Source organism: Lissotriton helveticus, chromosome 10 (genome assembly GCF_964261635.1).
Source record: "Lissotriton helveticus chromosome 10, aLisHel1.1, whole genome shotgun sequence".
NCBI lineage: Eukaryota > Metazoa > Chordata > Amphibia > Caudata > Salamandridae > Lissotriton > Lissotriton helveticus.
In genome coordinates this window covers 833,572,165-833,595,081 of record NC_136071.1, presented here as the reverse complement: position 1 = coordinate 833,595,081, position 22,917 = coordinate 833,572,165, and the positions used below count along the sequence as shown (strand labels likewise).

The 22,917-nt window shown below is 46.1% G+C and overlaps 1 protein-coding gene across 8 annotated transcripts in view; it reads right to left on the bottom strand.

The window, feature by feature from the left end:
- The window catches only part of C10H10orf67 (chromosome 10 C10orf67 homolog), a 2,166,521-nt gene that overhangs the window by 527,740 nt on the left and 1,615,864 nt on the right, over positions 1-22,917 (bottom strand). For all 8 annotated transcript variants that reach the window (XM_078664370.1, XM_078664376.1, XM_078664375.1 and 5 more), the window contains one exon: positions 8,884-8,971. In XM_078664370.1, the coding sequence (XP_078520496.1) occupies positions 8,884-8,971 (88 nt within the window). The remainder of the gene's footprint in view (positions 1-8,883; positions 8,972-22,917) is intronic.

The following is a 22,917-nucleotide window of genomic DNA, read 5'->3' as shown; positions in this document are numbered from 1 at the left end:
TCTAGGTTTAAAAAATGTCTGGGATTGGTACCATTTTTATTGGGAGAAATGGAGAATGCTGGGTGGGCGGGGTGGATGGAAGTTTGTGGCTCCACGCAGATTACAAATCTTTCCATCACAGAAATGTGTGGAAAATGTGTTTCTTTTAACAAAGTTTGAGGTTTGCAAGGTATAATGGGTAAAAGAACCTGGTGAGAGCCACACATGTCACCCCATCCTGGATTCCCCTGGGTGTCTAGTTTTCAAAAATGTATAGGTTTGCTAGGTTTCCTTAGCTGCCGGGAGAGCTAGGATCCAAACTCCACAGCTCGGCACATTGCGAAAAAAAGGGCATGTTTCACTGGAAAGATGTGATATGTCCATGTTGTGTTTTGGTCCGTTTCCTGTCGTGGGTACTAGTCCTACCCACACAAGGGAGATAACATTTTTATCAGGAGACTTGGGGGAAAGCTGGGTGGGTGGAAGTTTGTGGCTCCCCACAGATTCCAAAACTTTCCATCACAGAAATTTGAGGAAAATTTACATTTTGTTTACAAAGTTTGAGGTTTGCAAGGGATTCTGGGTAACAGACCCTAGTGAGAGGCAGACAAGTCACCCCATCCTAGATTCCCCTGGGTGTCTAATTTAAAAAAATGTATAGGTTTGCTAGGTGTCCTTTGGTACCGGCAGAGCTAGGGTCAAAACTCCATAGCTAGGCACATTGCAAAAAAGGGCAGTTTTCACTGAAAAAATTAGATGTGCCAGGTTGTGTTTTGGGCTGTTTCCTGTCACAGGCACTGGCCTACCCACACATGTGAGGTATCATTTTTATTGGAAGACTTAGAGAAACACAGAATAGTGGAATAAGTGTTACTACCAGTTGACTTTCTTTGCATTTCTGCCTTCCAAATATAAGAAAATGTGTAAAAAACAAGTCATTTTCAAAAATGTCCTCCAATTCACATGCTTGTATGGCTACCCACAGTTTTGGAGATGTGCAAATAACCACTGCTTCTAAACTCTATATTTTATTCCCTTTTTCGGAAATATATAGGTTTCTTTGATACCTATTTTTCACTCTTTATATTTTGCCAAGTGAATTGCTATATGTCCGAAACACAGTGAAACACCATTGCAAGATTCAGCTCAGTTATTGGCTCTGGGTACCACGGGTTCTTGGTGAACCTACAAATCCTATATATACCACCAACCGAAAGCGCCCAGCGGATGTAACAGTATATTGCTTTAAAAAATCTGCCATACTTAGAACAACTTACAGGTGAAAATGAAGGCACAAATGGATGTTTTTGTTCAACTCATTTTCATTTTTTTTATTTCAGCTGCTACTTTCTTTAGGAAAATCTTGAGAGATCTACATAAATGACCTCTTGCTGAATTCAGAATTTTGTCTACTTGTTAGAAAGTTATAGTTTTCGGGGATCCATAATTGCTTTTGCACTCATTTCTACCACTAACTAGAAGGAGGTTGAAAACCCAAAAATAGGGTATGTCCCAGTAAAATGCCAAAACTGTGTAGAAAACATTGCTTTTCTGACAAACGTCTGCCTATGCCCAAGAGCTGGGAAGATGGTGATTTTAGCACCACAAACCTGTTGTTGATACCTTTTTGCAGGGAAAAAAACAGGCGCTTTCTTCTGCAACACTATTTCGCCATTTTGCTGAAAAACACAAATACAAATTACCTGCATTTTGGCTAATTTCTTTGTCCCCTCCAAGGGAATACAAAAACGCTGGGCACCTTTACAATCCTCAAGATGTTGGAAGAAAAGGACGCAAATTTGGCATGGTTATGTTATGTTATGTTATGTGAACATGTTTTTGTACAGCGCAAATCACCACTGGTCTCTAAGCGCTCGCAACAGAACAGGTACATAACCTACCACCTCCCGAACCTCTGCACCCTCCAACTCCGATTAGGGCATGGATGTTATCTTTTTAAACAGGTAGGTCTTCAAGTTCTTCCTAAAAGACAGTAGTTGCGAGTCTTCCTTCAGGCTAGCTGGTAACTCGTTCCAGATTTTCGGGAGAAGTACGGACAAAGCCCTGCCCCCTTTGGATTTTAGCTTAAATCTGGGTTGAGTCAAGTTGGAGGCTTTCCCCGAAAGCAAGGCTCTACCTGGGGTGTACTTCCTCAAGCGCTCTTTGATGTATTCCGGGGCTCTGCCAAAAATGGCTTTATGGGCCATACAAAGGCATTTAAACTGCACTCTGAGTTTGACGGGCAGCCGATGCAGCTTTCGGAGTAAGGGGGTAGAATGCGAATTCCTCGGAAGGGAGTAAATCTGCCTGGCTGCGTTGTTCTGTACCACCTGCAGTTTCCTTAAAAGCTTCTGCGGGAGGCCAAGATACAAAGCATTGCCGTAGTCCAATCTCGAGATGACCGTGGCGGACACTATGGATTGCAATGTGGGGGCCGATAAAATAGGTAGTAACTTCCGGAGTTGCCTAAGCACCCCCGTGCAAGACCCCACCACTGCCGAGACTTGGGGAGCAATAGTAAGGTCTGCATCAATCTTCAACCCCAGCTTCTGACCCCCAGTGAGCAGAAAGTTACAGGGCCTAAGAGTGAAATACCCCAAATAGCCCAAAAACTCTTAGAACCGGGGTAGGGGGGGGTAGGAGTTAAACAGCAAGCTATTGTTTGTAGGAATGTCATGAAATAGGCACATAATATACATGCATAAGAATTACCAGTGGGGATTTGAGTGCATTAATATAAATTCCTATTCTATTGTTGAAAATGATTCTACATTTTACAGAGGTTTTCTTTGCCACTTATTTAGGTCGAGCCTTGGCAGCATGCATGCATTGTCTGCAAGACCTGCTGTAATTGATAAAACCACTTTATTCCCTCCTCATGCTTTTGATTTGTTCATTTCTTTGTCACCCTTCTTTGATGCCCCCTGTCTTGTTCCAGAAGCCGATAGCTCACGTCATTTGAAGGCTCAGGAACGTCGGCTTGGTGTGTTATTGTAGTTACTTTTACATTCACTAGGGGTGCCACCACTCTCTCAACACTGCCTTTTTTGGGTCTCGCCTGAGACAGCGCATTGCTGTCTCTTCGAGACATTTAGTAAGTGGCTTTTAAAAGTGCCACCAGAGGCTTTTGCTGGCCTACAGCTTGCGTTCACTAGCTCGTGCACGTGCACAGCTGCATCTGTGTTTTTACTGCTGTAATCAGGCCCCTCTGCTTGCACTACCCTCTCCCTTTTCCTCCTCCCTCCTGGTCAGCTTAATTTGTGTCTTCTAGCTGTGAAACATGCTCCTCTGCTCGCACTCCCCCTCCCTTCCCCCCCTCCTCTTCGTCAGTTTCATTTGTGTCTTCTATCACTGTGAATGCTCCTGCTTCCACCAGGCACACACACCATCAGTCGTCAGTGCACGCTTTCACCAGGCACACACACCACCAGTCATCAGTGCATGCTTCCACCAGGCACCCACATCACCATCCGTCAGTGCCACTTCCACCAGGCACACACACCACCAGCCATCAGTGCACGCTTCCACCAGGCACACACACCACCAGTCATCAGTGCACACTTCCACCAGGCACACACACCACCAGCCGTCAGTGCACGCTTCCACCAGGCACACACACCATCAGCCGTCAGTGCATGCTTCAACCTGGCATATACACCACCAGCCGTCAGTGCACGCTTCCACCAGGCACACACACCACCAGCCGTCAGTGCACGATTCCACCAGGCACACACAGCACCAGCCGTCAGTGCACGCTTCCACCAGGCACACACACCACCAGCCGTCAGTCTACGTTTCCACCAGGCACACACACCGCCAGACATCAGTGCATGCTTCCACCAGGCACACACACCACCAGCCGTCAGTGCACACTTTCACCACGCACACACACTACCAGCTGTCACACACTTCCAGCCGTCAGTGGACACTACCACCAGGCACACACAACCAGCCATCAGTGAACGCTTTCACCAGGCACACACACACCATCAGCTGTCGGTGCTTGCTTTCACTGGGCACACACACCACCAGCCGTCAGTGCACGCTTTCACCAGGTACACACACCACCAGCCGTCAGTGCATGCTTCCACCAGGCACACACACCACTAGCTGTCCAGTGCACGCTTTCACTAGGCACACACACCACCAGCCATCAGTGCCATACCACCCGCCGTCAGTGCACGCTTCAACCAGGCACACCCTCCACCAGCCGTCAGTGCATGCTTCCACCAGGCACACACACTACCAGCCGTCAGTGCACGCTTCCACTGGGCACACACACCACCAGCCATCAGTGCACGCTTCCACCAGGCACAGACCACCAGCCGTCAGTGCACGATTCCACCAGGTACACACACCACCAGCTGTCAGTGAACGCTTCCACCAGGCGCACACACACCACCAGCCGTCAGTGCACGCTTTACTGGGCACACACACCACCACCCATCAGTGCACGCTTTCACCGGGCACACACACCACCAGCCGTAAGTGCACGTTTCCACCATGCACACACACCACCAGCCATCAGTGCATGCTTTCACCAGGCACACACACCACCAGCCATCAGTGCACACTTTCACCAGGCACACACATTATCTGCCTTCACACACCACCAGCTGTCAGTGCATGCTTCCACCAGGCACACACCACCAGCCATCAGTGCACGCTTTCACCAGGCACACACACACCACCAGCCGTCGGTGCACGCTTTCACCGGACACACACACCACCAGCTGTCGGTGCACGCTTTCACCAGGCACACACACCACCTGCCGTCAGGGCACGCTTCCACCAGGCACACACACCACCAGCCATCAGTGCTCGCTTCTACCAGGCACACACACCACCAGCTCTCAGTGCACGCTTCCACCAGGCACCCACACCACCAGCCGTCAGTTCACGCTTCCACCAGGCACACACCCTACCAGCCATCAGCGCACGCTTTCACCAGGCACACACACCACCAGCCATCAGTGCACGCTTTCACCAGGCACACACACCACCAGCCATCAGTGCACGCTTTCACTGGAGACACACACCACCAGCCGTCAGTGCACGCTTTCACCGGGCACACACACCACCAGCCGTCAGTGCACGCTTCCATGGGCACACACACCACCAGCCATCAGTGCACGCTTCCACCAGCACCCACACCACCAGCCGTCAGTGCACGCTTCCACCAGGCACACACCCTACCAGCCATCAGTGCACGCTTTCACCAGGCACACACACCCCCAGCCGTCAGTGCACGCTTCCACCAGGCACCCACACCACCAGCCGTCAGTGCATGCTTCCACCAGGCACACACCCTACCAGCCATCAGTGCACGCTTTCACCAGGCACACACACCACCAGCCGTCAGTGCACGCTTCCACCAGGCACCCACACCACCAGCCGTCAGTGCACGCTTCCACCAGGCACACACCCTACCAGCCATCAGTGCACGCTTTCACCAGGCACACACACCACCAGCCATCAGTGCACGCTTTCACCAGGCACACACACCACCGGCCGTCAGTGCACGCTTCCATGGGCACACACACCACCAGCCATCAGTGCACGCTTTCACTGGAGACACACACCACCAGCTGTCAGTGCATGCTTCCACCATGCACACACACCATCAGCCGTCAGTGCACGCTTCCACCAGGCACACACACCACCAGCCATCAGTGCACGCTTTCACTGGAGACACACACCACCAGCCGTCAGTGCATGCTTTCACAGGGCACACACACCACCAGCCGTCAGTGCACACTTCCACCATGCACACACACCACCAGCCGTCAGTGCACACTTCCACCAGGCACACACACCACCAGCCATCAGTGCATGCTTTCACCAGGCACACACACCACCAGCCATCAGTGCACACTTTCACCAGGCACACACACTATCTGCCGTCACACACCACCAGCTGTCAGTGCATGCTTCCACCGGGCACACACCACCAGCCATCAGTGCACGCTTTCACCAGGCACACACACACCACCAGCCGTCGGTGCACGCTTTCACCAGACGCACACACCACCAGCTGTCGGTGCACGCTTTCACCAGGCACACACACCACCAGCCATCAGTGCACGCTTCTACCAGGCATACACACCACCAGCCGTCAGTGCACGCTTCCACCAGGCACCCACACCACCAGCCGCCAGTGCACGCTTTCACCAGGCACACACACCACCAGCCATCAGTGCACGCTTTCACCAGGCACACACACCACCAGCCGCCAGTGCAGCAGGCAGGCTCTTCTCAGAGTTTCTTGGTAAATATGTGTTCGATGCCTGGGAGGGTGTGGGTCGAGTTTCCTTAAACCATGCTGAGTATGCAGGTGCAGTGCATGAACTCCTGTGTGAGTGAGTCATGCTGCCTGGGGCTCACTCACTCCACGCTTGTAAATTACACCTGCACCAGGCTTTTTCCCATTTGCAAAGTTTGGTGCATGCGCACAGCTAGGCAGCCCCCACAACCCTGGGAATGACTGCTTTCTACAACCAGAATGGAAACAACATTCAGAGAATGAAAACAAGTTCATTTGATGCAAAGTACTGTTAACAAAAACCATGTCCAGCTATTGTAGATCTGGCAACTTAAACAAAACAGCAACAAAAAACAAACAAGCATTGGCATAGCCAATATGTCTGCTGCAATAGGTTATGCAGCAGAATATCCTTGGTGCAACAACACCAACTGTTGCATGGCTAAACACTTATAAGGTCCCAAATGTGAGACCTATTGGATATGCCAATGCTTGTTTAATGCATGTTTTATACAGCACAATCTCGACCCACAGGTATGAGACATTTTCTCTACATGAGCACCAGTTGCCTTACAGTCACACATTCATTGCATTTTCCAGCCACTCCCTTGGGGGCCCAAAAGCAGTGAAAGGTTGCGGACACACAACTTTAGTATGTGAGACGCCATATAGCCCCACGACCTCAGCGTAGTAGTTTTCATATTAGTGTCAATAGAGGCTGGGTGTTGTCAGCATGGGAATGAAAACCTATGTTCAGCTGCCTAAATGTGCTTTGGCAGCGTTTCTTATTGCGAGCATCCCAGATTTCTTCATTTGCCTTTGAACAACATATGTCATTACGGCATGAAGTGCTCAGTGTTTTATAAAATAAGCAGATTTTGAAATAAGTAATACCGTCCCACAAAAACACTTATGAAACTGTATCCTGAAATGTAATATGTTTGCGCTGGGTTTAAAACAACAAATGGTTTTGTTTGTTTTGCTTCACATATTTAACCTTTTCCAAGGCTTTAAGGCGTCCCAGGGAGTAAAGACCACTCATATGTATATCAGATTGCAGATTCCTGTGTGACATTTTCATAGTGATCTCCAACCAAGTACAATATCATTTATACAAGGTGCTTTATACTACACCGTCTATCTTCATTTTATACTTTTCGCATGCTTATACCCTGTACTGAAATGCAATGTATAATATAATTCGGTTTGATTCTCTGAGTAGTGATATACAACATTGTATCAAGCCAAGCAAGGATAACAGTAATCACAATTTTGCAATGCAGTAGGTCTCGCATTTGCAATAGTTTGAGCCTTTGGAATTGTAAATTACAAGGCCTTTTATTTATGTGTTTTGAAATCCTGCAAGCGGTGCATAAACACTCACTTTGTACTTATAGTCCTTGCTTACAAGAAGCAAAGCTGGCAGTAAAAGAGGCTCAGTTACTGCCAGCCTTGCTTCTCCTAGGCAACACCTATAAGTAAAAAGTGCGTGTTTACGCACTGCTTGCAGGTTTTTAGGTTTTCAATACACATAAATAAAAGGCATTCTCATTTACAATGCATATTCGGCCACATGCATCATTGTGACATTTTGCGATTTCTTAATTGCGAAAATTAAGGAATCGCAAATAAGAAATCGCAAATTGGTATGCATTAAGAAATCGCAATTTTTTTTGCGATTTCTTAATTTTCCTTAATTGCGATTCACAATTTGCGAATCGCAATTAAGGAATCCCTTCTCATTGATTCCTATGGGCCTAGAGGCCTAGAGGCCTAGAGGCCCATAGGAATGAATGGGAAGCCATTCTCATTTTGCGATTTGCAATTAAGGAATCGCAAAATGAGAATGCTATTTCAAGGGTGCAGGGGGGGGTCCCAAGGACCCCCCCCTGCAGCCCTGAAATTTAACTTTAAGAACATTTTTCCACACACATGCCCCAAGGGCATGTGTGTGTGTAAAATGAAACTTTCAAAAATGCACTTTTGTGCATTTTTGAAAGTTTTCGCAAGTTACCATGAAGTTCAACTTCATGGTAATTTACCTCTTCCAATTTGCGAATTCGCAAAAAAAAAATATTCATGCATTGCATTTAAGAAATCACAAATTGCGATTTCTTAAATGCAATCGCAATTTAAGAAATCGCAACATAATTGCGATTCCTTAAATTGGGAAAATAGTAAAAAACATGATGCATCCCAAAAAATGAAATTGCATTCGCAAACGGCCGAATTTTGCGATTCGCACCGTTTGCGAATGCAATTCACTTTGATGCATGTGGGCAATAGCTCCAACTCTCGCAAATGCGAGAACTATTGTATTGCAAATGATTGTTAGTGTTCTTACTAAAATATACGTATAAGGTTGCTTGAAAAGGAAGCTCACTTGCAAAGATTACCTTTCCCACAACACCCACTAACATTTGCACATCAGATTGCTCTTTTTGGTTTGGTTTCTGGTTCAGTGGCTGTTTCTTTCCTATCAGTTGCAGCCTCAGTTGTATAGTTATCGTATTTGAGCAGAATATAACTTCACACCTCAGTCCCACGAACAAGGGCTTGCTCGGCAGAGCCTGGTTTTGACTACAGCAATAATTGCACTGCAATAAAAATAGGAAAACGGAGTGATTTCTCCTTCCACCTACCGCATAGTTGACAGACATCCTATTAACATTTGCAGCATGGCGTTGAAGTGACTGTCTAAGAAACATTTCATCTTTGAGTGCATGTATACTACGGAGATAAAATATAAAACAGAGTCAATTCTCACGTGGCTTTTATTGTCCAAAGGAATCAAACGTTTACGCTTCTTTGATATTATATGCAATCCCCACAAAGAGTCTGGTGATTCATGGATAACAAGAAAACAAAAGCACAAACATGCATATCTTACTAGAAATGCAAAACCGAAGCACCTAGTGATGTGAAGCATTTTATGATATATTGTGCTGTAATATATGGTTGCAGAGATTCTGTTTCACAAATGTGCCCGCTAAAAGTACTATGTTTGGATGGTGTGGTATGTTACAATATGTTGTTATTGTATGTTGTTTGGCTTTTGTGAATACGTCACTGCAATTCAGAAAGGGGTTACGAAGATGGAGATGAAGGGCCAGGAAAGGGAACAAGAAGTGGAAAGCAGAGAACTAGGGCTAAGGTTGAAGCTTTCGGTATGGAGCGATTGTCACCCATGCAAAAGTGCAGTGCGAGCATACGGTATGTGGTGTCTAACCAGCAGGTGATAAGGAGGACAGGATGTGGTAGTGAGAAACGAGGGCATGCAAGATGGGATGCTGCAGCTCGCTGCGTTGGATCGATTGGCCTGGCACATGGGAACTTATTACTTGGGGCAGACAACATTAAGGAGGCACACACAGTGGGTGATAGCCGGGAGATAAACCATGTGCGTTTCCTTACCTTTTATTAAACCCCACGGGCCACGCCGCAGATGTCGTGATCCTACATCCGGCTAACATGCCGGGAGACAAGACCACTCTCCTATACATCCCTCCCCAAATTGGTCTTTTGAGGGCAGTCTCTTAAGTGCAGTAGGCACCATGGATCTTTTGATGGCAGTCTCTGAGATTCAACAGACAAATTCCTACAGATGCTGGTTAGGCCGAGGGTTCGGTCTGAGGCTGTAGCAATGGGATTGAATTCGGATGGGTGGTTCTTCCTGCAGTGGCATGGTTGGGAGAGCACTTTGGGCCGTCACCTGTGACTGAGCGTGATCCAGGTCTCCGGGGTCTTCACCTGTAGGGATTAGGGTATTCCCTTCAGGGTCTGGAGGTATCAAGGCACCCTGATTGACTGGTGCGGGTGGGGCTTCCTTGAACCACGATATGTTGTGTGATATCTCCTCACTACCTCTCCGGGCAGTCCCAATGGTGCCATTGTTGGCCACTACTGTCCAGGTGCCAGGCTCGTAGGTGGTTCGAAACTTCCCACTGGGTAGTCGGTCCTTGAGGAATACTGCAGTTCTGGGCAGGAGGGACCTTGGTGCGGTGCTGGCTTCGTCATTCTGCCGCTCAAGTCGTGCCTGGGTGTCTTGGATGTTGTAGGGTGGAGGCCTCCACCCAGGACACGTGGGGATCAGGTTTCTCTGGGGTCCATTGAACATGAGCGCCCAGGGCGTTTGGAGTGTTGTGCAGTGTGGGGTGCACCGGTACTCCCAGAGAATGAGTTGAGGCGCTGCTCCGGGTCCGCTTGTTCGGCTGTAGCAATCCGTAGCATTTTGTTTAGTGTCCTCATGAACCTTTCCACATCCCCATTGGCCTGGTGCCACTGGGTAGTGATCCGTCAGTGATGAATCGTGCACTGATTGAGGAATGTGGCGAATTCACACCCATGGAACGGCGGTCCATTGTCACTCTGAATTTCTGTGGGGTGCCCAAAAGTCGCGAATACTCTCTCAAGGATGGGCACCACATGAGTGAAGGAGGTTGAGGGGATAGTTGCGACTATCGGATATTTTGAGTAAGCCTCCACCACAAAGTCCATACTCAATTGTGACCATGGGTCGGTGCACACCTCTTCAGTGATCACCGGAGCAGGCATACTGGTCATCTGTCAGGCATGACAGTGAAGGACCAAGTCCTCGACCATTGCCTCGAGCCTGGGAACCAGACCTTTTCCCTCATCCGGGATTTCATCCTTGTGGTGCCTGGTGACTGCCATGGGCCAGCTGGGTCGCTTGTTGTCTTAGCGATTGGGGTATCACGAGACATAAGCCTTGCAGAAGTACTCTGTATTGAGTGGTGCTCAGCTTGCCTCACACCCTCCAAATCTTAGTCAGTTCTTCCCTGTCTTCTGATGCTCATGAGTTAGCTTGTTAGCGGTAGTCCTTCCACAACCTTGTTTGGACAGCCTGGAGAGTCCGGGGGTATATCGAGTCCTGCTCGGCTGCCCTCTTGATGTCTTCAATTGTCATTGCATGGGGGCATGCAGTGACCAAGATCATTTGGATAAGTTGTTCTGACCCTTCTGCGTTGTCCGGTTCTTCTCCTGGTCGGGGGTATTGCGATAAGAAGTCTGCAGGGTTTTTCGCTCCGGGTCAATAGACCACTTTCATCTGATAGGGCTGAAGCCGGATAGCCCACCGCTTGATCCTCTGGAGCAGGTGAAGGGCGGAACACTTGAAGAGTGGAACTAACGGCTGATGGTCGGTTACTACGGTGAAGAGTTGGCCACTCAGGTACAGGTGGAAGTGGTTGCCACTTGATGGAGAGCGCCTCTTGCTCAATTTGTGCGTACCTGGCTTCGAAGGGGGTCAGAGACATGCTGGCGAATGAGAGGGCCGCCCATCACCCTGGTTCCTGTTCTTGGGCTAGCACTGCTTCTAGCCCCACTGGGCTGGCGTCCACCAGTATCTCAGTATGCTTCGCCGGGTCGAAATAGGCAAGCGTGGTTTTTCCCAGGAGGGCATCCTTGATGTTCTGAAATGCTTCTTCTTCGCGTTTTCCGCATGTCCAGTTGACGTCGGTCTTTGTGTGCACCCGTAGTGGCTTGTCCCGGGTTGTGAGGCCCGGGATGAACCTCTCGCAGTAGGTGGCCATGCCGAGGAAGCTTCTTACCTCTGTGGGCGTGGTAGGGGCAGGTGCGCTCCGGATTGGTCTGGGCACACCTCTGCTGATGATGCTGGTGGGTTGTCTCTGCCATTTGGGAGCACGTGTTATCTGTGCTGAATCCCCAAAGGGGGCTCACTTACGCAAATGCTCCGATTTCTGCTGAGTTGCCTGCGTTGTTTGTATGTTTTTCCAAATGCCAACCTCGCTGAGCCACGTACTGCTACCGTCTCCTTCTGCTTCTATCAATGGAAGAACCACAGATAACACGTGCTCCCAAATGGCTTTAAGAAGGGTTCCAGCACAGACCAAGGAACTACTAGCTTATAGTGCTGTTGGGCATCGAGGGCTAGGCATATGCCAGCATACTGCTCCAGGAGCTAACACAATGGGCAAACGCAGAAGGCATATTACCCTTCTATCAAACAGGGTTTCGCGCTGCACAATCAACCGTAGACAACATTGTCACCCTCTCATACCTCACCCCCAAGCAGAAAGTCAGGCATCACTCCCTGTGTTTGCAGGTTTCATCGACTATTCAGCTGCTTTTGATGGAGTTGCCCGGAACATCTTCTGGGAGAAATTGGAGAAGTGGAACATCTGCACCGAACTGCTTTGAGCAGGTATGACTTTATAGACGAGGACCTGCATACGAGTGAACCTCACAGAGGAGACAGCTACTGCTAAGATCAATACTGACCGAGGATTAAAACTGGGTTGTGTGCTTGCCCCTCTGCTATTCAACTTTTACCCAGAGTCCGGCTTTTCTGGTGCGGCTTTAGTTACTCCAAGAATTAGCGGCAAGAGAATTCCTCTCATGCAGTATCCAGACAATTTAGTGTTATTAGAGCACACAAAAATTGGCCTGCAGAAAGCTCTTACTGCTTTAAACATGTACAATCTCAGGAATGAGCTTGTTGCCAATGGGAATAAATCAAAAGTAGTGACCTTTGGGAAACATCCAAAGAAGAGGCTCACTAGATGGTGGCTGGTGTCGCTGAGGTTGGAAAGTGTGCAAAACTGTAATTATCTGGGAGTTTGGCTAAGCGAAACTGGGAAATCGACCCTGCACCTAAACAAAATAAAAGCAAGGCAAGAATGATCACATCATTATTGTAATAAACCCACTTGGTGGGAAACAGTTGTAAGGCCTCCACAGGTGGAGGTACAAACTTGTGGCCCATGCTGGTTTCACGACAGGCTCTCGAGGTAAGGGCATCCTTATACGGAAAAGCCTAGCCCTCACAACTACTCACGTTTGGGTCGACGCTCAGGGCCGATTCGCCATCCTAGAGGCGATATGGGAAGGGAAACAACTGAATATAATTTCCCACCAGCCCTAGGCAAAACAGCACTACAAGACCTAGGCAACATACTTGTTGATCTCCCCCCGGGTACTCTCATCCTTGGTGGAGACTTTAATACGACTACGAACGACATGCTGGACAGACACCCTCAAAGACCTTCTTCCAGGAGCAACACCTCCCTAGCAGATTTTGCCCGAGCACTGGGACTCACAGACATATGGCGCACCCTAAACCCAGACAAACCACTCTTTACACACTATTCCAACACACACAAGAGTATGTCCCGCATTGACTATCTTTTTACTTTCCTCCCCGACATAGGGTTCTTCCATCACCCTCAAGGGCTCCCTAGGGGTATCTCCAATCACTCTACTCTTAGCATTGAACTCACCTTTCACCGACGTATTGTCCAAGACCCCATAATTATCAATCCATGGTTAGGCACCGTCCCAGATATCAAAGAAGACCTTGCCAAACACACAGATCATTATTTCACTGAAAATGTAGGCTCCGTAGACTCGGCTAACACCATCTGGGAGGCATATAAGGTGGTCATTAAAGGTCGAGCCATAGCTTTAAAAACTGGATATCTTCGTATTCATAACGAACAACTGACCTGGTTGGAAAGCGATCTGCTCTTACTTGAAATGGAGCATAGCACACCTCCCACTAAAACCACTACCCACAAACTCCGAACCAAACAACTAGAATATAAAGCGTTAGCAAGGGAAAAAGCCCAAGCCAGACTACTTCAAACACGCCACAGAGTCTATGAAATCGGGAAACGGGCCGGCAAAATGCGGGCATTGCTAGAAAAACATCACCAAGAGACTCAATGGGTCCCCAAAATCGTACGGGAAGATGGGAGGCGGGTGACAGACCCCCAGGAGGTAGCGGAGGCATTTGCTGATCATCTGGAGGCTGTGTATACCTCCAAGACCGTGTCCTCCTCTGGAGATTCTTATCAACTTCTGGAGGAAATGACATTACCAACGGTGTCAGACTCAGATAGGGAAGCCTTAGATGCTGATATCACTGCAGAAGAAATCAGCAAAGCTATCTTTGCTGCCAACTCTGGAAAAGCCATGGGGCCTAACAGGATTCCCATTGAGTTCCTTATGGGGATGGCCCTCTAGATAGCTCACACCTAAAAAACATGTATGAGGAAAGTTGCGAAAAAGGCACTCTTCCCTTAAACCAATGACTGGCCTCTCTGGGTTGTCATTCGCACAATGGGTAAAACGGCAGGGAACTGTGGCTCATATAGGCCCATCTCTCTGATTAGTTCAGAGGCCAAGGTGATGGCCAAATTACTCGCATCCCACTATACAACTATACGCCCATCCTTGCTCCATGAGGACCAATCAGGATTTATACCAGGCCATAAAACAGCCCTTAAAATTAGACAAGTTCATAATGTCCTGGGTAGACAGCCCTATATCCGCAAGGAAGCTGTTATTCTGTCATTAGACGCCACCATGGCATTCGACTCGATAGAGTGGCCCTATCTCTTCGAAGTCTTGACGCAGTTGGGATTCGGCCCCCATTTCAGATGATGGGTAGCACTGCTATACAAAGATCTGCTGGGTCAAGTTAGAGTAAATAATCACACTTCTCGCACTTTTGCCCTGCGAAGAGGCACCAGGCAAGGTTGTCCTCTATCCCCCTTGCTATTTGCACTAACCCTCGAACCTCTAGCCTACTGGATAAGACGGGACGTTTCCATAAGGGGACTAAAGTGGAGCGAGGATACAGAGAACAAAATATCACTTTATGCGCATGATATCCTTATATACCTGGCTTCCCCCGGAGCCTCCCTTAACAGCTTATTTAATGTCATCACTAATTTTGGCAATTATGCCGGTTATACTATCAACTGGTCCAAATCAGTGTTATAAGTTCTGCATGGCCCCCCGCCTCCTTTACCCCATGGATATACAGTTGAATTGGCGTCAACCGATTTTAAATCAGGATCAGGATTTATACCAGGCCATAACACAGCCCTCAATATTAGAAGAGTTCATAATGTCCTGGGTAGACAGCCCTATATCCGCGAGGAAGCAGTTATTCTGTCCTTAGATGCCACCATGGCATTCGACTCGATAGAGTGGCCCTATTTCTTCGAAGTCTTGACGCAGTTGGGATTCGGCCCCCATTTCAGATGATGGGTAGCACTGCTATACAAAGATCTGCTGGGTCAAGTTAGAGTAAATAATCACACTTCTCGCACATTTGTCCTGCAAAGAGGCACCAGGCAAGGTTGTCCTCTATCCCCCTTGCTATTTGCACTAACCCTCGAACCTCTAGCCTACTGGATAAGACAGGACATTTCCATAAGGGGACTAAAGTGGAGTGAGGATACAGAGGACAAAATATCACTTTATGTGGATCATATCCTTATATACCTGGCTTCCCCCAGAGCCTCCCTTAACAGCTTATTTAATGTCATCACTAATTTTGGCAAATATGCCGGTTATACTATCAACTGGTCCAAATCAGTGTTATAAGTTCTGCACTGCCCCCCGCCTCATTTACCCCATGGATCTACGGTTGAATTGGCTTCAACCGGCTTTAAATACTTGGGCATATATATTACACCTGACCCTCAACTATTTTATGACTTTAATCTTTTAGGCCCCTCAAGAGGCTACAAGAAGATGTGAGACACTGGAGATCACTGCCTCTGTCCCTCCTGGGAAGAGCAGCACTATTTACAATGTTAGCACTTCCCCGATTTTTATATGCACCTCAAAACTGCCAATTCCTCATAGCTGACAATTATTTCACCACCATAGAAGGGGAACTTCGTACCTTATTGTGGGACGGGAAATACCAAGTATTGCCCTCCAGAAGCTCGGCAAGGGGTGGTATGATGGGGGGATCGCCCTTCCAGATTTACCCGTTTATTACTGGGCCTCTCAACTGGTAGCAGGTAATCACTGGATCGATGGATCCCTCACAAATCTAGCCTTCCACTTGGAAAAATACCAAACTGGCCAAGAGGGATACTTGGGGGCCTTATACAGTAAAACCCGAAAAGGCCGATACCCGAGGCCTATGGTACACACGGTGGCTGTCTGGCACAGGGCAAATAAGCGCCTAGGGTGGGCGGACACCTCAATGAAAGCTACACCACTATGGTCATTGCAAAGACTGGGATTCTTTTGCTTCCCTAAGGGTTTTGATAAATGGGACATTATTGGACAAAATAACCTAGGAGACTTGGTCACTAAAGGGAAAATTCTCACATTCAAAGAACTACAGTCCAAATATGATCTCACACAGGGAGTGATTTTTAGATACAAATCCGACATGCCATTCTTGTCAATGTCCCTGACCTCCCAACCCTGCCGGATGCCTCACCCTTAGAGGACTGATTGCTTGCGGAACCACTTTTGACTTAAGCCATATCCCACACCTACTGTAAACTCTGCAATAACTTACCCGACGCCTTTCAAGCTCTCCGAGTCCGCTGGCAGGCGGACTTGGGAACTTTAGATGATGATTATTGGCAGACTGCATTAATGTCCCCAAGGGAAGCAGCCATAAACCACCGTTTCCGTCTTATACAATTAAAGATACTCCATAGGTCCTACCTCTCAGGCGTCCTCCTGGCAAAAATAGGTAGCCGAGGGGATGCGTTGTGCCTCAGAGGCTGCGGCCAAGACAGTACTTTTTATCAAGTCCTGTGGGACTGTCCCCACATACGCCCTTTTTGGACCAGAGCGACCAGGAGAATGACAGACACACTAGGAAAGCACATCCAACTATCACCAAAAACGGGAATTTTAAATATATGGGAGCCCACAGATTTGACAGAAATAGAGCAGCAATGGGTGGCCCTGGGATATTTATTAGTGAAACGAGCTGTAGCAATGCTCAGGGGTTCCAACAGAGTACCGATGACAATTGGTTGGGTGGCAGAAATGGAAAAATGTATGATTGCAGAGAAAACGGTCTACAAACAAAGAGGTTGCCCTAAAAAGTGGGACAAAAAATGGGGAGGCTGGAATGCTTTTAGGGGAGAAATTTGTACCTCGCCCACAGACGATTTGGCGATGAGAAGAACCAGACATGGAGAACCCCTCATTTCCTAATAGCTGTAATAATACTTGTCGAAACACTGTATTACATGATTATCATGCCCCATTGTAATAATGCAATTGTAATTCTGTGCCTTCTTTTCAATAAAAAGTTTATATAAAAAAAAAAGAATGATTATATACAGCCCAGCGATCTCTACTATACGGCGGGTGGTGTCTGCCAAACTGCTGCTTGAGCTTAATTATGCGCAACAAGCATTTCCCGGCATGCTGGCAACTGCCCTAGATAAGATCCAGTGCACAGCCTAAAAGAAATTATTCCATCTCCCAAAGCACACGAGAAACACCTTGATTAGGCTGGAATTCGGGCTATTGCAACAAAAGAAAACAAGTTACTTACCTGTAACTTTGGTTCCCCAGTATTGGTAACTTTCATAGATTCCCATGCTTTGTATCATTCCCCGTCGTCGGACTGGGAGTCTCGGTAATAAAAAATACCATAGTAGTAGGCACAAAAGAGAAAGGAAAGGCCTAGGCCTCATTCCCTTTTGTAGCATATCAGCCTCTTTTTGTAAAAGAGACCAAACTCTAGGCATCAGCCAATCCGAAGAGCCTCACCCTTAGAACCTTCCTGAAGGAACCTCAGAGCCTCAGATTTTCGTAGCCGTTGTGTGCTAGACACCATACTTGCTGAAGGCTGAGCTTTCCCCGGGGAGGTGGGTGGGCGCATGGGAATCTATGAAAGTTACCAATACTGGGGAACCAAAGTTACAGGTAAGTAACTTGTTTTCTTGCCCCAGTATTGGAACTTTCATAGATTCCCATGCTTTGTATCAGAATAGCAAGCAGTAAACCTCATAAACACATTTTGTAAAGAAGTACATCATAACATTAGAAATGAAAGAACAAAATGTGTTACCCATGGAAGGTGGGATAGAAAGGAAAGCTCACCAATCACATGAAGAGGTTCCTCAGGACAGCCTGGCCCACTGCTGCGTCGTCCTGTTGCAACGACTCTAAGCAGTAATGCTTAGTGAACGTGTGCACGCTGCTCCAGGTAGCAGCCCTGCAAATGTCCTTGATATGCACCCCCGCAAAGAGGGCTGTAGAAGATGCAACTGACCTCGTTGAGTGAGCACGGATCCTGCCCACCAGAGATTTTCCTGCTATCTTGTGGCAATGCAAAATAGCACTTGAAATCCATCTGGAAATGCCTTGTTTGGACAGAGGAAGACCTCTGTTCGGACCGCCGAAGGCAATGAACAACTGCGTAGACTTTCGAAAGTCCTTGGTCCGGTCAATGTAGAATTTGAGACATCGCTGTAAATCCAGAGTGTGCAATGTCTTTTCCGCTGGAGTGACTGGGTTCGGAAAAAATGTTTTTAGAATCACTGGCTCATTTAGGTGAAAGTCTGTAGGTACTTTGGGGATGAACCTGGGGTTTGTCCGCAAGATGACTGTGTTCTTTTTGAACTGCAAAAACGGTGCCTGGATAGTAAGGGCCTGCAATTCCCCCACTCGCCTTGCGGAAGTGAGGGCCAAGAGCAAAGCTAGCTTCCATGACAAGAATTTCAGGTCTGAGCGGTGAATCGGCTCAAAAGGACCCTTCATCAGTTGAGCCAGGACTAAGTTCAAATGCCACATCGGAGGAGGAGATCTCACTGGCGGAAAGACCCTGAACAGGCCTTTGAGGAATTGCTTGACAATTCTTGAAGACCATAACGAAGGACCAGAATCAGATCTTCTGAATCTCGAAATTGCCGCCAAGTGGACCTTGATTGTAGAATGAGACAGATTAGACTTAGCTAGCGAGAGTAGGTAAGGCAGGAGTTGATGAGGTTTTGAGGTGAACGGATCAACCTTTTCTTTTTTGCACCAAATACAGAACCTTCTCCATTTAAGTCTGTATGTTCTGTTTGTTGAAGGCGCCCTTGCTTGGGAAAGGATGTCCTTGATCTCCTTGGAAAGAGGGACATTCATGTATTCTCGCTGGTCAGGAGCCATGCCGTCAGGTGTAATGACCTTGGATCTGGGTGCCAAACCTGTCCTTCAGACATTGTCAGGAGATCCGGAACAGCCTCCAGACCTATTGGAGGAACTAGCGATAGCAGATGGAGCTCGGTGTACCAAAACTGTCTCGGCCATGCCGGGGCTATAAGGATCAGCTTGCATGGCTCCGTCTTCACTTTCCTGATGAGACGTGGAATCAGGGGAATTGGTGGAAACGCATAAAGAAATCTCCCCGTCCAGGCTATTGAGAGGGCATTGCCTTTTTTTTAATTTTTTTTTATTTTTGTAAACCAGGAAAAGCATAATACAATTTAACAAAATTACAGAAAATAACACAATAAAGCTGGATCGTAGAGGAGGTAAGGCAAATTAATACAGACTAAGCAATTACTAAGACATTTAAATTCAGATTCAAAGTGAGAGCTCAGAGTTAAATTAATCAGAACAGAACTTAAAAACATTAATATAATCAAAAAACATAATTTAAAGGTTCAAATCAACCAATGCCCGTGGCGATAAATCCTGCTTTCCAGTTAGAAATTGGACGCCAGAGAACTTCTCCGCGCGCCCTAGTTTTTACTCCTCTTGTTTCAAATATTGCAACTTCATATCTACAAACCGCTAGAAAGCGTGCTAGCCACATCTGAAAACTTGGTGGATCTACTTCCTTCCAGCGGGCAGATAGGATTAGTCTGAATACTGCTGTACCTATAAATATTAGATTTTCTTCTGGTTTAGTTAAATTTAAAGAATAATCGTGCCCTAGTAAAAAAAGTGTTTCTGATTCTGGTATTTTACGACCGAATATTTCTCCCCAGAAGGATAATAACATATTTTTGATCAACGTTAGTTCAGAACAATTATAAAACATATGAGTGAGGGTTGCTGGTCCTTGCGTGCATCTAGGGCATAAATCATTCTCACGTTTACCCCATGAAAATAATTTAGCAGGAGTAAAATAAAGATCAAATATGGTTTTATATAATTGCGCTTTGAGATTGCTAGCCATTAGTAACTTCTGGCCCAATTCTAGTACTCTGTCGATATCTACATTAGGATTGTTTAGTTTTATAGCCCATTTTTTTTCGGTTTTATCAAGATCATCTTTTTGTTTGTTCAAAAGAATATTATACAAAGTTCCAATCCTAGTGTTTCTTCTAGATATTACATCCATAATTTCGATATTATGTAGAGAAATTAGGGATTCTTTAGCTTTCAGCGTAGCGAATACCTGGGCAAATTTTAAAAAATCACCATTCGGTAAATTAAATTTGGCTTTCAGATCAAAAAAGGTGGTATTAAAGCCTTTTACTAGAAACTCACCAATTGATCTAATTCCCAACTTATCCCATTTCTTCGCAACTAAAGCCAGATCTTGACCTTGAATGATATTAGAATGCCAAAGTGGCGTATATCGGTTAATCTTTCCAATTTGGATATATTTGGCCACTTTGTTCCAAATTCTCCTTGCACTCGCCATTATTTCACCCTTAAAATCCTTATAATTTCTAGCCTCGGTCTTCCGGAGAAGTAAGCCCTTTGCCTCCTGTCCTATTAGAAGCTCATATATAGAGGGTATTTCTTCGAATCTTTCTGAGTTCCCTAAGTTATAGTCAGTAATCATAGGGGTTAGCTGATTTAATAAGGTTGCCCAATGGTATAGAATTATATTGGGTACAGTGAGACCACCTCTGTCCAACGGGAGTGATAGAAGTGCAAGTGATCTCCGAGTCTTCCCATTTTGCCAAATGAATTTAGATATCAGTGAGTTAATCAATACTAATACTTCTTGATCAATGGCAAGTGGGATGGCTCGGAATAAGTAAAGGCATCCAGGTAACGTATTCATTTTTACATAGTTGGCTCTTCCTATGATAGAGAGATGGAGGCTATTGACCCTTTCAAAATCATTCTTAATTTTAGCCACTAGAGGATCAAAATTGGCTCTGGGTAATTGTTTAATATTTGTGCACAGAACAACACCCAAATACGTGGCTTTTTTAGCTCTTCGCTGATCTAAACAAATAGTATTGTCAGTACACAGAACAATCGTTTTTCCTTTATTGAGAGAATAGCCCGAACAGTGCACAAATTCAGTAGTTAATTTCTCTATTTCACAAATAGCCTCAATCGGATTAGGTGTAATGACCGCGATATCATCGGCATAAGCCAATACTTTAGTTGCAAAGTGGTAGCTAACAACTGGTTTGATAATATTACTTTCTAGTAACTTCAAAACAAGGGGGTTGATATATAAAGCAAAGAGCAGGGGCGAGCAGGGACAACCTTGCCTAGTGCCTCTAGCGATATTAATATGTTGTGATAATAACCCTGCTGCTAAGATTTTGGCTTTAGGGCGGAAATACATCGATTTAATGGACTGGATAAATTTAGGGCCGAAATTGTTACGTTTCATAACTTCCCAAAGAAATTTCCATGAAACACGGTCAAACGCTTTTTCAGCATCAAGCAGGATCATCGACATTTGTCCCCCCGTGGCAACTTTGGCATCAAATAAGGCAATTGCCCTGCGAGTATGTTCTGTGGTTCCTTTACCAGGTATAAAACCATGTTGCCACGGGGAGACAAGATGCTCAACGATCCTGCTAAGTCTGAGTGCCAAAACCTTTGAATATAATTTGGAGTCCGAATTAATCAGGGATATAGGCCGATACGAGGTTAGCTGTTCGCGTGACTTTCCCTTTTTTGGAAAGACGATTATAGTGGCCTCATCCCAGGAAGTTGGAGGAATACCATTATATTGAACCCCAAGAAACAAGTCATGTAGAATAGGACACAATTGATGAGCAAGAATTTTAAACAAATCAATCAGCAATTTATCAGGACCTGCTGCTTTACCTGGTGATAATAATGATAATGCAGCGCTAACCTCTAGAAGTGTGATTTCTTTATCGAGTTCTTCTTTAGTAGCATCATCTAATAACTTCGTACCTTCAGGGTTAATAAGAAAATTGTCCAAATAATCAGTTATATCTTTTTCCATAGCTGGGGTTTCATCCGAATAGAGATTTTGATAGTACCTTTGAAATTGATAATTAATATCTTTAGCGTGGGAAAAGGTCTGACCATTATCTACTATTGAGGAGATATTATTCCTAACATTTTTCTGGCGTGTAGAGAGTGCCAATTGTCTGCCCCTTTCTCCCCATTTTCGTAAATATGTTTCCTGTGTGCTTGATATGTTTGTGCAGCTTTCTGACTAAGTTTAGTATTAAGTTCTGATTTTAACAACGTTACTTGCATCATCAGTTGGGTAGCTTCTTGTTTTTGTATAATCTTGGCCGTGTGTTCTTCTTCGGCTTTAGCTAGGGCCGCAATTTTCAATTCATATTCTCTTTTGATAATTTTCCCATTTTTATTTTGAAAACTAATAGTCTCACCCCTAAGTGCAGCTTTATAGGTATCCCACACAATATTCCTTGGCGCACTAAAACGATTCATATTAAAAAATTCTTCAGTCCAAGTTTTAATATGATTAATATACTCATTGTTAGATAGCAGCTTCCTATCAAATGACCAGGAATTCTTTTGAATAGGATTAGTGTCATAAGTAGTTAACAAAACTAAAGAATTATGATCCGAGATTATTTTCGGCAATTTGTTGATATGTGAGTATGGTACTAAATCCGAAGATGTGAAGATATAATCTATCCGGACATGTTTCTGATGAGGGTGAGAGAAATATGTATAACCATGATCAGCGGAATTGTTCTGTGTCCAAATATCAGTTAAAC